This window comes from Pituophis catenifer, unplaced genomic scaffold (genome assembly GCF_029215685.1).
Source record: "Pituophis catenifer annectens isolate HBS135680 unplaced genomic scaffold, rPitCat1.0.hap2 SCAF_8, whole genome shotgun sequence".
Taxonomy (NCBI): Eukaryota; Metazoa; Chordata; class Lepidosauria; order Squamata; family Colubridae; genus Pituophis; species Pituophis catenifer.
Window position 1 is genome coordinate 68,723,668 of NW_027256888.1, and position 14,661 is coordinate 68,738,328.

The 14,661-nt window shown below is 39.8% G+C and overlaps 1 protein-coding gene across 2 annotated transcripts in view; it reads right to left on the reverse strand.

Moving 5' to 3' along the window:
* CCSER1 (coiled-coil serine rich protein 1) overlaps positions 1–14,255 on the reverse strand; it is a 715,197-nt gene extending 700,942 nt beyond the window's left edge. For both annotated transcript variants that reach the window (XM_070948723.1, XM_070948724.1), the window contains exons 1-2: positions 12,962–14,255; positions 8,233–8,420 (exon numbers count right to left, since the gene is read on the reverse strand). In XM_070948723.1, the coding sequence (XP_070804824.1) occupies positions 8,233–8,420; positions 12,962–14,234 (1,461 nt within the window). In that variant the 5' untranslated portion in view covers positions 14,235–14,255. The remainder of the gene's footprint in view (positions 1–8,232; positions 8,421–12,961) is intronic.
* Positions 14,256–14,661: the final 406 nt, after the last annotated feature.

Sequence of the window (14,661 nt, forward strand, 5' to 3'; positions counted from 1 at the left end):
CTCTGTGGGTGCTCCCACCCTCTGGAATGAGTTGCCTACTGAGCTCCGGACTGTCAGGGCATTTATTAATCCCATGTTTGGCTCTGGGACTAATTACCCTGGTTTAATTAGAGGAGATGAATCGAGGTTTATTCCTTGTTGCAATATTCCGAAAAAGAAACGCGAAGGAAGGTTTCTAATAAAACTCATTTATTTGTTATAAAGAAAATAAAACACCTCACTAACTAAGAAAAGTTAATTGTTACATTTTTGAAAGTAATTCGGGCCGGCTATCTCTCAGCCGGACCTTTCTGGAAAGAGAACAAAGGAAAGAGGTGATGTGAAGGAATGTGGGTGGATACGGAAACACGTAGCTTACTGATAAGAAGTTGGCAAGCTACGGAGAGTCTGACAGTCCAGAAATAATGAGCTCAGCTGGTAACTAAAATAACGCAGTGACACGGACAGCTCCTGATCTCCGCTCCTTCCGTCGGGACCTGAAGACTTGGCTGTTCAAGGAAATAGGCTGACTCTGATTCTGGGTTTTATTATTTATTATTTATTAGTTAATTTGGTTTAAAATGGGATTTTGTTGTACATGTTTTTAACTTGTGTTCGCCACCCTGAGTCCTTCTGGAGAAGGGTGGCATATAAATACATGAAATAAATAAATAAATAAATAAACACTCATCCTTCTAAGTTTATCTCCTGTTTCTCCTTATTGAAAAATATGAGCGAGGAAAATAATATTTAAAAAGATAGAGCTTATCTCTGTTTAGATTCTAGGCCCCTTCTTTTCAGCTGAGTTTGAATCCTGCTTTTGTAGATCTATGTTTATAAGAATTTGCATGCGCAGAAGACATTTTGCTTCATAAAGCCTTGTTTTTCCCTCCATTTGAAAAGTTTTTCTAGATCTGTCGCTGGTACAATCATCAGACTGCCTCCTCTACCCCTTTCCAATTTCAAACCACTTTAGAAGAAAATAATGAAAGCACAGAAGATGCATTGCCAATTGTGCAGATCATAGTCACATTAGATTGCTTTCCCACAAGAACTCAGTCCGTGAACTGTGCATACATTATGGGATGAAATACAGTCCACCAGAGAGATTTCTTTTACTGGATGAATACTACTAAATTTCAGCTCACTGCAGGTCACAAAAACTTTGTTTGGTTTATTATTGCAATTTATATTGATATTGATTGTTTCCTAGTATGATTCGATTGCTTATTGTACCATATGACTGTCACTGGGGGTTGTACCTTGTGATTCTTGACGAGTGTATCTTTTCTTTTTATGTACATTGAGACCATATGCACCAAAGACAAATTCCTTGTGTGTCCAATCACACTTGGCCAATAAAGAATTCTGTTGTGTTGTGTTCTGTTGTGTTGTGTTCTGTTGTGTTGTGTTGTGTTTTCTGTTCTGTTCTGTTCTGTTCTGTTCTGTTCTGTTCTGTTCTGTTCTGTTCTATTCTATTCTATTCTATTCTATTCTATTCTATTCTATTCATCTGTGTTCCACTGAACTACTAATTGTGACTCTTTAAGGCAGGGGTAGGGAACTATGGGCCCTTTATGGCTTGTGGACTTCAACTCCCAGAATTCCTGAGCCAGCATGGCTAACTCAAGAATTCTGGGAGTCGAAGTCCACAAGTCATAAAAGGGCCATGGTTCCCCACCCCTGCTCTAAGGCAAGTGAGAGAATCTGTGCCTTTCAGATGATGTTAAACTAAAACCCTTTGCACATTGCAACTAGCATGAGATGCGTACCAGGGATTGTGTTTCAGCAATGTTTAGAAGGTCACAAATACCTGCTTCAAGTTTTTACTCCAATGTATGCTCTGGTCCTAACTAACAGTGTTAAAGACCACATTTGCAGCTAACTATTGCTGACATATAGCCCCTTCAAGATTCTTACAAGAGAGAGTAGAGTAGAGTAGAGTAGAGTAGAGTAGAGTAGAGTAGAGTAGAGTAGAATAGAATAGAATAGAATAGAATAGAATAGAATAGAATGGAATGGAATGGAATGGAATGGAATGGAATGGAATGGAATAGAATAGAATAGAATAGAATAGAATAGAATAGAATAGAATAGAATAGAATAGAATAGAATAGAATAGAATAGAATAGAATAGAATAGAATAGAATAGAATAGAATAGAATAGAATAAACAGAGTTGGAAGGGACTTTGAGGTCTTCTAGTCCAACCCCCTAATCAGGCAGAAAACCCTATACCATTTCAGACAAATCACTGTCCAATCTCTTCTTTAAAACTTCCAGTGATGGAGCAGCCACAACTTCTGGAGGCAAGTTGTTCTACTGATTAATTGTTCTAAATGTCAGGAACTTTCTCCTTAGTTCTAAGTTGCTTCTCTCCTTGATTAGTTTTCATCCAGTTGCTTCTTGTTCTGCTCTCAGGTGCTTTGGAGAATAGCTCGACTCCCACCTCTCTGTGGCAACCCCTGAGATATCGCAACACTGCTATCATGTCACCCCAGTCCTTCTTTTTATTAAACAAGACATACCCAATTCCAGCCACCGTTCTTTATCTGTTTTAGTCTAATCATCTTTGTTGCTCTTCACTGCATTCTTTTTAGAATCTCAACATCTTTTTTTACATCACGGCGAACCAAAACTGGATGCAGTATTCCAAGTGTGGCCTTACCAAGGGATTACAAATTGGTATTAAACCTTCACATCATCTTGATTCTATCCCTCTGTTAATCATCTTAACAGAATGAAGCATCTGCAAGCAAACAACCAAGAACGCCACATTCCATCTATTTCTGCCACCTTCAAAGTGATTTTTTGAAACGTTTAAAAATACTTCATAACAGCTTGTTTGCATTTTTTTCCAATTCTATGCAACCATATTCAATCAGTGTGCCCCAGGTACCTAATGGATCCTGTTGAGTTCCAGAAGGGGGTTATATATCTAAGGCTCTGGTACATGATTGATTGAGGGCACAGTCAACACTTGGAAGAAAAGTAAAGAATGTCAATAGCCTTGGATTAGATTTTACCTACGTGGTTTCTCTCTATCCACGAATGCAAGAGAATTCCCTGATTTTCCACAGGAACTCCTGCAGATGAAACAGCAGAAGAAACTCTCTCTACAGGAACCTACAGGACACTGATAAACAAATATTGGCAAGAACCTATATTAAGGATCACTTTTTAAATTTTTCACCACATTGCAGCTTTGCCATCTGGCAGTCCTATTTAAAATTAATTGGAGGAGAAACTGATAAAGTCACGAATAAATAAATAAATGAATAAATAAAATCACTCAAATCTACTCAGAGTTGGACTCCCAACTATGCAAGAGATGTGGTGTTAACTGAAGCAAAGTCTTGTTTGATTATCTGGAGGTATCTTGAACTGTTAGTCTCAAGGAATGGACAGGATACTGTTAATTTAGGTGACTTGTGTACTTAATACATGACCATCTTGTGGAGTGGGTGGACATATAAATTTAATAAATAAATGGCAAGGAAATCCATTACGATATTGTATATTTATATATTATGTTCATCAATCTACACATGATTGCTTGAAGATTTCTTTCATTGTAAGTATTGAAATCCAACATTCAGAGACCCCCTCAAAAAAAATCTGAAAAGATGGTCCATTAGAAGGCTCCAAGCAATGGAAGAAATAGATTATATTCCTTCCATTCAAATATAGCAATATTTGCCCCCCGATCTCACACCTAAATTTAACATGATTTTTGAAGAATTCCATGATCAATTTCAGTCTGGATATGAAACCCCAACCATAGATTTCACTTTCCTTCCCAAAACCGTTCTCTTTCCAAAATTCTATTAACAAGAAATCATTGGAAAGTGGCCCAAATCAATGAAGTTAGGATACCTGCAACAGATTTTTATTTTTATTTTTTATTTTTTTGCTTCCTGAGCCAGCTCTCTCAACTGGAAGAATATTTCTAGGTCTGTTCAAATAGAGCAACACTGACATCTTATGGAAAAGAGAAGCTACTGCAAAGGTGATAATTAAAAATAACTGATTTTTTAAAAAGAAAACGGGATCATTCCAGACACAGCATTCCTAACATAAGTTAGCAATAATAACGTAAGTTGGTAATATACTGCTCAAAAAAATAAAGGGAACACAAGCAGAAGACATCTGAGATCTGAATGAATGAAATAGCTTTATTAAATACTTTGTTCGTTACATACAGTAGTTTATACACTGCTCAAACAACTAAAGGGAACACAAAACTACTGTATGTAACAAAGTATTTAATAAGGCTATTTCATTTATTCAGATCTCGGATGTCTTCTGCTTGTGTTCCCTTTATTTTTTTGAGCAGTGTATTTAGCACCTATTTAGAAGCCGGATTTAATTTCATTTTGAAATCGCTCAAATTGAGGTTTGTCAGCTTAGGCAGAAAAGACAAACAAATACAGCTGTGAATGCCAAATATGATCACTGTGATATAATGACCAGAAAAAGGCAAGAAACAAAAAGTTTCAATAAATATCTGGAATAAGGGATAAGAGGCAGGGTGGCACTGAATAATATTAATGTCTAGTTTAATGACAAGAAGGACCAGGGGTGACATGATAGCAGTATTCCAATATCTCAGGGGCTGCTACAAAGAAGAGGGAGTCAAGCTATTCTCCACAGCACCTAAGGGCAGAGCAAGAAGCAATGGGTGGAAACTAATCAAGAAGAGAAGCAACTTAGAACTAAGGAGAAATTTCCTGACAGTTAGAACAATTAATCAGTGGAACAACTTGCCTCCTGAAGTTGTGAATGCTCCAACACTGGAAGTTTTTAAGAAGATGTTGGATAATCATTTATCTGAAGTGGTGTAGAGTTTCCTGCCTAAGCAGGGAGTTGGACTAGAAGACCTCCAAGGTCCCTTCCAACTCTGTTATTCTATTCTAATGGTGCTTCCTAGAAGAAAAGACAAATGGTAATAGTTAATTTAGTCATGGCAAAAATGAAATTGGAAGTGCCTTTTAGAGGCACAGAGAGTTACATCATATAAGGATAAGTTTGTTTTATTTGTAGGAAACAGTTGATTTCCAGATGCACACAATCTTCATCTCAACCGCAACAGCTATTTAGGAACACCTTGATACTCTTGCAAAAATAGACGGATCTTTAAGTTGCTTCTGAAAAAAGACTATTAATTACATATTGTGCTATTTATGGCTCGCTAGCTCTCCTTGGCTCTCTTTATTCTTCAGTTTAATATTCTCTAAGATCAGCAATATCACAAGTATTTCAGGATGTCGTCATTCCTCGGTCACTCAAGACACGGCAAAATCAGCAGAAGAATGAAGGAACCAGGACCTGCTCACCACCTTCACACAAAGCATCTCAAAGGGCTCCTTTCTTTGATACCTGAAAAGCATGGTACTGACTCCAAAGCTTCTTTTACATAAAACACCATCCTGAAAAATAGCTTTAATTGGCTACTTCTTAGTTATTACCTTTCCTCAGTGGTGAAATCCAAATTTTTTTACTACCGGTTCTGTGGGTTGGTGGCCGTGGCAGGGGAAGGATATTGCAAAATCTCCATTCCCACCCCACTCTGGGGCCAGCCAGAGGTGGTATTTGCCGGTTCTCTGAACTACTCAAAATTTCCGCTACTGGTTCTCCAGAACTTGTCAGAACCTGCTGGATTTCATCCTGGGGTGAAATGTAAAATGTGTTACTACCAGTTCTGTGGGCATGGCTTGGTGGGGGGGGGGTAATGTGACTGGGTGGGTGTGGCCAACTTTTTTAGAAAAAGCATTTTCTCTAATGCTTTGAAAAGCCTCTGGCGATCAGGCAACTCAGCTGGGATCGTCAGAGAGGCTTTTTAAAAAATGCCTCTCTGCCGATCAGGCAACTCAGCTGGGATCATCAGAGACTTTTCAAAGCATTTTTTACCACCTCTTCGGCCAAGAGGTTGCAGAAAAAAATGCTTTGAAAAGCCTCTGAGGATCCCACTGAGCCGCGCGATCATCAGAGGCTTTTTTTTTTAACTTTTAAAAGCATTTTTTCGTGGGAAGAGGTTGTAGAAAAAATGCTTTTAAAAGTAAAAAAAAAAGCCTCTGATGATTGTGCGACTCAGCTGAGCATGGTGGGGAGGGCAGGGATTTTTGCTACCAGTTCTCCGAACCACCCGCCGCCATCGCTACCGGATCAGGCGATCCGGTCCGAACCGGGAGCATTTCACCCCTGCCTTTCCTGCTATAAATATATATATATTTTAAAAAGCAACACCGCCGTCTTCAGGACAATGATGGAATACCACAAAGTCTTCCCTTACTCTTGGGTTTTTGTCCCAAAGGTGCTTTACTTTTTCAAGAGGCAACTGGACTTTCTGGTTTTTCTTTGGGGGGTTAAAGAGGCCATCTGTGTCAAAATTGAACAGCCCTCTCTCAACAGAGGAGGAGGAATATGACATCATCTGTCTCCAATCTACCACACAGTCCTTTCATCAGTTCCAAGAAGGCTCCACACCCATTTCCACCACTCAGGTGACCCTGAGAATACAGATAAACCTCCAGGTGGCTTTAACGACCTGCTAAAAGAATCCAAATGGCCAGCTGTCTGCAAGGAGTATAAATCCTTCCATTCCCCACCATCTAGACAGAGCTGAAGAAGCTTCTTGGATGAGAAGCGAAACATCTTCAAAGAAAAACCAGAAACTCCAGTTGCCTCTTGGAAAAAAAAGCACCTTTGGGACAACCATGAGCTGGATGACTGAGAATCTCCATAGACATTCATGGTTTTTTTTGCTTTCTTTTTGCTTGGTTACATTTTCAGTTCCATGTTGTACTCCAATTTTTCCCTTTTGCCTAAATAAAACCTTCAGAATAAACATTCTGTGTGAATATTTTCCCTCTTGTCCAAGGAAACCCTTTGGTAGAATATGACATCTCATGGCATCCTTCAAAGATATTATTGGGAAGGAAAGAACATAAAGATCTCTAGTTTTATGAAATTTGCTCCATAAAAAGAAAAAAGCTCAGAATGTAAACAGAGAAATAAATAATACAGTAGATGGAACCTCCAACTAGGGAAATTGGATTATATAGTATTCATTATTGCAATGTACTGTATGCATATATATATATATATATATATATATATATATATATATATATATATATATATATATGTGTGTGTGTGTGTGTGTGTGTGTGTGTGTGTGTGTGTGTGTGTGTGTGTGTGTGTGTAGATACATACATACATACATACATACATACATACATACATACATTAGTTTTGAAATTCTACCAGAATCACTGATCTTCACTCCTTAAATTCTGTTGTAGGAAACAGGTATATAAAAGGGAATTTCTCCACTGGAATCTCCTTCTATTTAACAAGATAAGTAGCCTCTACTTTTTCTCTAAGAGGGAGAACATCAAAGAAAGTTGTGAGTGTGATAAAACCCATTTACATTCACCAGTGCCTCAAACATCATCTGGAAGTTTTTATTCACTCAGCCTGATTTGTTATATAAAACTATGCTCCCACTGGAGTCAGATACATCCCAAGAGAACATTGTTACGACACTGTGGATTTTATGTATCTCCATCATCCATATAATCCATTCCACCAGCTATCCAAAGTCGAACTCTTCTAAACTAGAGGTAAAGGTTCCCCTTGCACATATGTGCTAGTCGTTCCCAACTCTAGGGGGTGGTGCTCATCTCCATTTCAAAGCCAAGGAACCAGCGCTGTCCGAAGACTTCTCTGTGGCCATGTGGCCAGCATGACTAAATGCCATAGGTGCACGGAACGCTGTTACCTTCCCACCAAAGATGGTCCCTATTTTTCTACTTGCCTTTTTTACGTGTTTTCGAACTGCTAGGTTGGCAGAAGCTGGGACAAGTAACGGGAGCTCACCCTGTTATGTGGCACTAGGGATTCGAACTGCTGAACTGCCGACCTTTCCATCAACAAGCTCAGCATTTTAGCCACTGAGCCACCATGTCACCTAAACTAGAGATGCTCCAGACTAAATATGGAAGTTTCTACAGATAAAATATGTGTTTTCAGTTTTCCTGTAGCATAGATCCAAAAAATTGCAACTGTGATTGTAACTGTCCAATTGCCCATAGTCGTGCAACTGTTTTCTACATAAAGAACATATAATGCAGGCTCAGGCTCAGAAAACCTGACAACCAACACATCACCAAAAATTTCCATTTATGCTACCAGATTTTGTTTATTCATCAAGAACAAGATTGAAAGAAGCAACGAGGCTTTGCAAACTTACCAAGCTATTCATTTTAGATGAGGAGGAACTCGTTCTCTGTTTCCTTAAACAATTTATGTCTTCTGGGTTTCCATCTTTTGGCTTTAGGATCATCCGACTGTTCCCAGCAGTGCCTTCCGAAGAGGACCTTAAACGCTTTTCTATGAATCTTCCTTCTCGAAATGGACTAAAACTATTGGGAAGATTCACTGTGAAGTAAGATATATAGGTTTATTTACAATTGCCATCAATGCTGCAAGCGTCATTCAGAAACATTTCTTTTAATCAAAAGTGCATTACTCAGAAATTGAGCTGCAGCCAGTTTAGTTTAGTTTAGTTTAGTTTAGTTTAGTTTAGTTTAGTTTAGTTTAGTTTAGTTTAGTTTAGTTTAGTTTAGTTTAGTTTATTGTCATTGCACATAGTACAACAAAATTAAATGCCGTCTTCAGTGTACATTATAACTATAAAAATAAAAACACAAACATACATCCTTCACACATTCTATACAATTGAAATTGAAAACCCAATATTACACTATACCGCAGAATTCAATATGGTTATTGCCCTGGGTTAGAAGCTGTTTTTCAGCCTATTTGTCCTTGTTTTTATTATCCTGTACCGTCTGCCAGATGGTAATAGTTCAAAAAAAAGGGTGCCCAGGATGAGATGGATCTTTAAGAATGTTTTGAACTTTCTTAAGGCAGCGGGAGCTATAAAGCTCTTCCAAAGAGGGGAGAGAGCAACCAATGATCCTCTGGGTAATGACGTTGGCCCTCTGGAATGCTGTCCTATCTGCCACTGTGCAATTGACAAACCATACACAGATGCAGTAAGTTAAAATACTCTCTATGGTGGAGCAGTAGGTCACCAGCAGTTTTTCATTCAGTTGTTGTTTTGTAAGAAATCTCAAGTAGTATAATCTCTGCTGGGCCCTTTTGACCAGTGGTGCAATGTGAGTGCCCCAAGTCAGATCCTCTTTTATGATAACACCCAGAAACATAAAACTGGCCACTTGCTCCACTCGGTCTCCATTGATAAGCAACAGGTGGATGTCTGATCTATTCCTTCTACAGTCCACTATAAGCTCCTTGGTCTTATTCGTGTTAAGGATCAAGTTATTGTCTCCACACCACGAAAGCAACCGTTCCACCTCATCTCGATAGGCAGACTCATCCCCCCCCAGAGATCAGTCCCACCACTTAAACCTTGATCTGGGTTTCTTACATAGCTATTGGAAAATCCTGGCCCATACATTGGGCAGCCAAGAAAACAAACCAATGGATCATCGACTAAATCAACCCAGAGTTTTCACTCAAGGCACAAATGGCCAGGCTCAAATTATTCTATGTCACACACATTACATGAAGATCTACTGCTGTGGAAAAGGCTCTAGTGCTGGGAAAGGTGGAGGAGAAGATGAAGAGGATGATCAGCTGGTTACAGTGGCAAAGAGTGCACCATTTGGAGACTTGAAAAAAGAAGTAGGGGGTACACTGTCATGGAGAAAATCAGTTTATGTGATCAAATAGGAGTTGAAAACAACTACCGTATTTTTCAAAGTATAAGACATACTTTTTCCCCCCTAAAAGAGGGTGAAAATTTGGGTGTGTCTTATAAAGTGAATGTAGCCCCACCCACCCGCCAGCCCCCACCCTTTGGCCTCTGCCTCCCAGCACTTTACCTCTTTGCAGCAAAGAGCAAAGAGCCCGTTTCAGCTTCAGCACAGCCTGATTAGCACAAGCAGCTGATTTGTTCATTGGCTCGGCCTCCCGACCATCAGCTGTTTCAAACTGCAGGGATTGCCATTGCCTATTGCTGCGCACCCCATTTGCTGCAAGGAGGTAAATTGCTGGGAGGCAGAGGCAGATTTTTTTTTCCTTGTGTTAATCAGGCTGTACTGAAAATGAAAATGAAAATGAAACAGGCTGTTTGCTGTTTGCTGCAAGGAGGCAAATTGTTAGGAGGCAGAGGCAGATTTTTTTTTTCTTGTGCTAATCAGGCTGTGCTGAAACTGAAACTGAAACTAAAACAGGATGTTTGCTGTTTACTGCAAGGAGGCAAATTGCTGGGAGGCAGAGGCAGATTTTTTTTCTTGTTTTCCTCCCCAAAAAGGGTAGGTGCGTCTTATAGTCCGGAGCGTCTTATACTCCAAAAAAATATGGTAGATGGCACATAATCAATCAATCACATTGGAAATAGTCAGTAGTATATGCTGAAAGGCGCCACCGTCTAACTTTAGTAATATTTCTGAACCAAGCCATTGCGACTTCTTCAAAAACAAGTTGATTAAAATAAATGTGTGGCTGTAAGTAATACAATGTGTAAAGCCAGCTGTAATTTCTTGAGAAGATAGCAGGAAGCAACAATGCAGTCTTCCCCAATCTACTGCCTTTAATCCTGGAATATTGGAACGATAGCTCTTTAGTTTCTCCAAACACGACCTAGTATATTTCTTAGATATTTTGCAATTACCAGTCCCAACATACCTAGTTAATTACTTAAGGATTTTAAGAAGTGTTTGGGATCCTTAAAGCAGAGAAGTGTAGTAGTCATACTGTATGAAGTCTAAAGCGCTTATTCCAAATCATTTTCAAAGCATTCACATCCCTAATCTGTGGGAGGAGGCAGTGCGGTTGTTAATCCCCTTGATTTCACTAAAGGATTTAGGGCGATACACATAGAATTAAAAGCTTCTAGTGATGGCATAAACTCACCTTCACTTCCATGAAAATCTATTTTGGATTGAGATGCTTAGCATCACTTGAATCGTGTTACTATTCCAAGCTTTAATCAGCTCTGCTGAATCTACTTTATCATATGAAAAAACAAGACACAATCGTATCTAGGCATCAAATATATTCTATACGTTCAGTTGAGAAAATCAATTTGATCTAAAAACTTTGAAAATAGATGATGCCATTGTTGGTAGCAAGACAGCTGCCTACAAGAATTTGGTGTAAGTAAACTTTTTTTTCCAGTTTTGCAAGAAGAAATTCCAGCACAAAAGCTTCATATGATATTTCAGCTGTCCTGATATAGTAACTGTAAGTTTTATATGCTTAAAATGTAGTCATTAACTTCTCAGTTACAATACCTCAATAATAAGTGATTAGCATAGCACATACAGTATTTTTTGGAGTATAAGACACACTTCCCCCCCCCCCACAAAAGGGGATGAAAATTTACATTTGGTCTTATACACCAAATGTAGCCCCGCCCACCCACTGGCCCCCACTCTTTGGCCTCTGCCTCCCAGCAGTTACCTCCTTGCAAGCAAACAGCAAGGAAAAACAGCTCCTTTCAGCTCAGCACAGCCTAATTAGCACAAGTTGATTGGATTGGCCTCCCGACTCTCAGCTGATTTGCTCTCAGCTGTTTTGCGCAGGCTCTGCTGCTTGCTGCAAAGAGGTAAATTGCTGGAGCAGATTTTTTTTTTCCTTGTGCTAATCAAGCTATGCTGAAAATGAAAATGAAAGTAAAGCAGGCTGTTTGCTGTTTGCTGCAAGGAGGCAAAATTGCTCAGAGGCAGAGGGAAATTTCTTTTTCTTCTTTTCCTCACCAAAAAAGGTAGGTGTGCCTTATATTCTGGTGTGTCTTATATTCTGAAAAATACAGTAATAAGCAATATATCACTGCAATATCTGATACCCATAACTTTCAAAGGACAAGAGAAATGGATAATGGCATTTTAAAAATAGTGTAGAGATAAGTAGATGGAATTAGAAAGCTGTGGAATATGTTAAAGTAGAAACTCACTGTTACAAATCACAGTTAAGTGGATGAATGGAATCACATTTAGCTTTGAGTATCATTTGCCTGAAATATATCCCTAGGAATGTCTGTCTGATTTTGAATGTGACCCCTAACATCAACTAATTAAATAGGAAGGGCTTCCCACAAATCTTGCTGAATGCTTATTTTAGGAAATAATGGCATTCGTCCCTATGTACAGGTTGTCCTCAATTTACAACCGCAATGCAGCCCAAAATTTTTGTTAATTTAATAACATGGTTGTTAAGTGAATCTCGCTTCCTCATTGACTTTGCTTGTCAGAAGGTCACAAAAGGGAGTTACATGACCCCGGGACACTGCCGCTGTCATAAATGTGAGTCAGTGTCAAGCATCTGAATTTTGATCATGGGATTGCTGCAACAGTTGTAAGTGTGAAAAATGGTCACTGGTCACTTTTTCTAGTGCTGTTGTAACCTTGAACGGTCGCTAAACTAACTGTTGTAAGTCAAGGACTATCTCTTTCTTTTAAAAATATCTTTGTAAATTCAAATAATTTGGAAAGTACCACTGATCATTCATTTATAAGACCACTCACTAGTAATTTAGAGAACCCAAAAGCCTCATCTTCATAACATGCCAAGCATAAATGATGCTACGTGTTTCCCCGAAAATAAGACCTCCCTGGATAATTAAACCCTCCCCCGAAAATAAGCCCTCCCCGAAAATATTTAAGCACATGTGCAGCCGGTCCCCGCTATTTCCTCTGGTTAGGGTTAGGGAGAAGACAGCAAGAGGATCCCTGTCTTGCTCCACGCGCCCCAAACTAATAAGACTTCCCTGAAAATAAGACCAAGCGCTTATTTCAGGATTCAAAAAATATAAGACAGGGTCTTATTTTTGGGAAAATATGAATATTATTATATCTGAATATTATTCGTGCATATAGTAATTGGAAGGAAACACATTTTTATGAATGAACATTTTTTATAGAAGACAGCAATGGTTGAACGATACATACCCTTGGCATGGTTTATGTCACTTGGCTGCTGTGTTTGAAAAGACTGAGGTTCAGAAGACAAAGGAGTGATCTTAGACTCGATGCCTGGAAAGACTTCTCTGACATGTTCCGATACTCTTCCTTTTTGTTGGTCCCTCTGTAATCTCTGTGCTTTTGGAGAACTTTCAACTACTTCTCCCTGGTTTAAGACAAAGGTTTTTAGTTGTGCTTTAGCTCCTGAGTTGACATCTTCTGGATAGCTGGTCTGTTTAGCAAAGAACTCTGGCAATAATACTTTTGTATGCTTTCGGTTTGACTCAAGGATTTCCGAGAAAGCACTGGCTTCAGTGAGCAATACATTTCTAGCCCTGTAAGTTTCAGCAGAAGGGGAAACACTCTCTGTAAGGTTTGTTTTCCTTGAAAGAGGAGAAGCAGCAAAGGTTTGAGAGGTAGACACATTGTGGGCCAAGGTTTCTGGGTGCAAGTTTCCACAGGCAGGCAGCCCATCAACCTCCGAAACCGAATCCTCAGTCAACGCTAAAAACTCGGATGGTGTCTGCACAGTTGTCAAATCGGCGGAAAGCAAAGAGCTACCTATACATTCCGAAGGGGAAGATTTTGCAGACACGGGATCAGTTTCAACGTTGGATTTAATCTCCAGCAAACAGGAAGAGGGTTGTTGAACGCAGGAAACCGACTGACTCTGAGGGACCGGCTTTGAGAATCTGTAGTGTGTTGAGAACGACTTGGGGAGAAGCTTCCTTGAGGAATGTTTAACAGAAGACTTGCTTTGGGCCTCTGCGAAGCCAGAGTCATCGCTTTCGTTCTTTCCAGAACTTATGCAATTTATGAAAACGTTCTTGTTGGTCGAGGGCTCCCTCCCCTTTTCAAAGTCCTCCGTCAAGGACCTCGTGATCTTTTTACTTCGAGAACTTCCGAAACCGACGGAATGTCTGCTTCTATTCTTCACATTTTCCTCCAAACCAAGCTTTTGCAAAGTGTTGTGGCCTGACTGGGCGCCGTTCAAAACACCCACATTCTGGCACGAAGACTCTGTCTTCTGATCGCTCCCCTTTCTGTGATGGAAGCTAATGGACGGTGTCCGGAAGAGGCTTCTGCGTTTGCCTGTGCTACCTGAGCTAGAGTTGGTGCTGGAAGGAGAAGAACTGTGAACGCCAACGGTACTGTTGGAAGTAGGTGATGATGGGAGGGAATCATGTCTTCGGTTAATACTTCTCCGGAATATTGGCAAACGAGAGACAATGATTGACCGCCTCGATGTCGAGTCACCCATCAGGACCCCGTTGTGCTTGGCTAGGCCCAGCCAATAATAAAACCTATTTGGATGGAAAAAGAGACATTATTATTATTGATTGTGATGATACAAAAAGACCCACAAATTCATAGACACATTTCAATTTCCTGCCTGTAGAAATGGCATTCAGAATCAACATGCTGGGGAGGGGGACCACCATGCACCCAAATTCTCTATGAATTATCATAAATGCCTCACACTTCTGAGATAATGTGGGTATCAGCCAGTGGTGGGATTCAAACTTTTTTAATACTGGTTCTGTGGGCGTGGCTTGGTGGGCGTGGCAGGGGAAGATATTGTAAAATCTCCATTCCCACCCCACTCCAGGGGAAGGATACTGTAAACTCTCCATTCCCTCCCTACTCCAGGGGAAGGTTACTGCAAAATCCGCATTTCCTCCCAATCA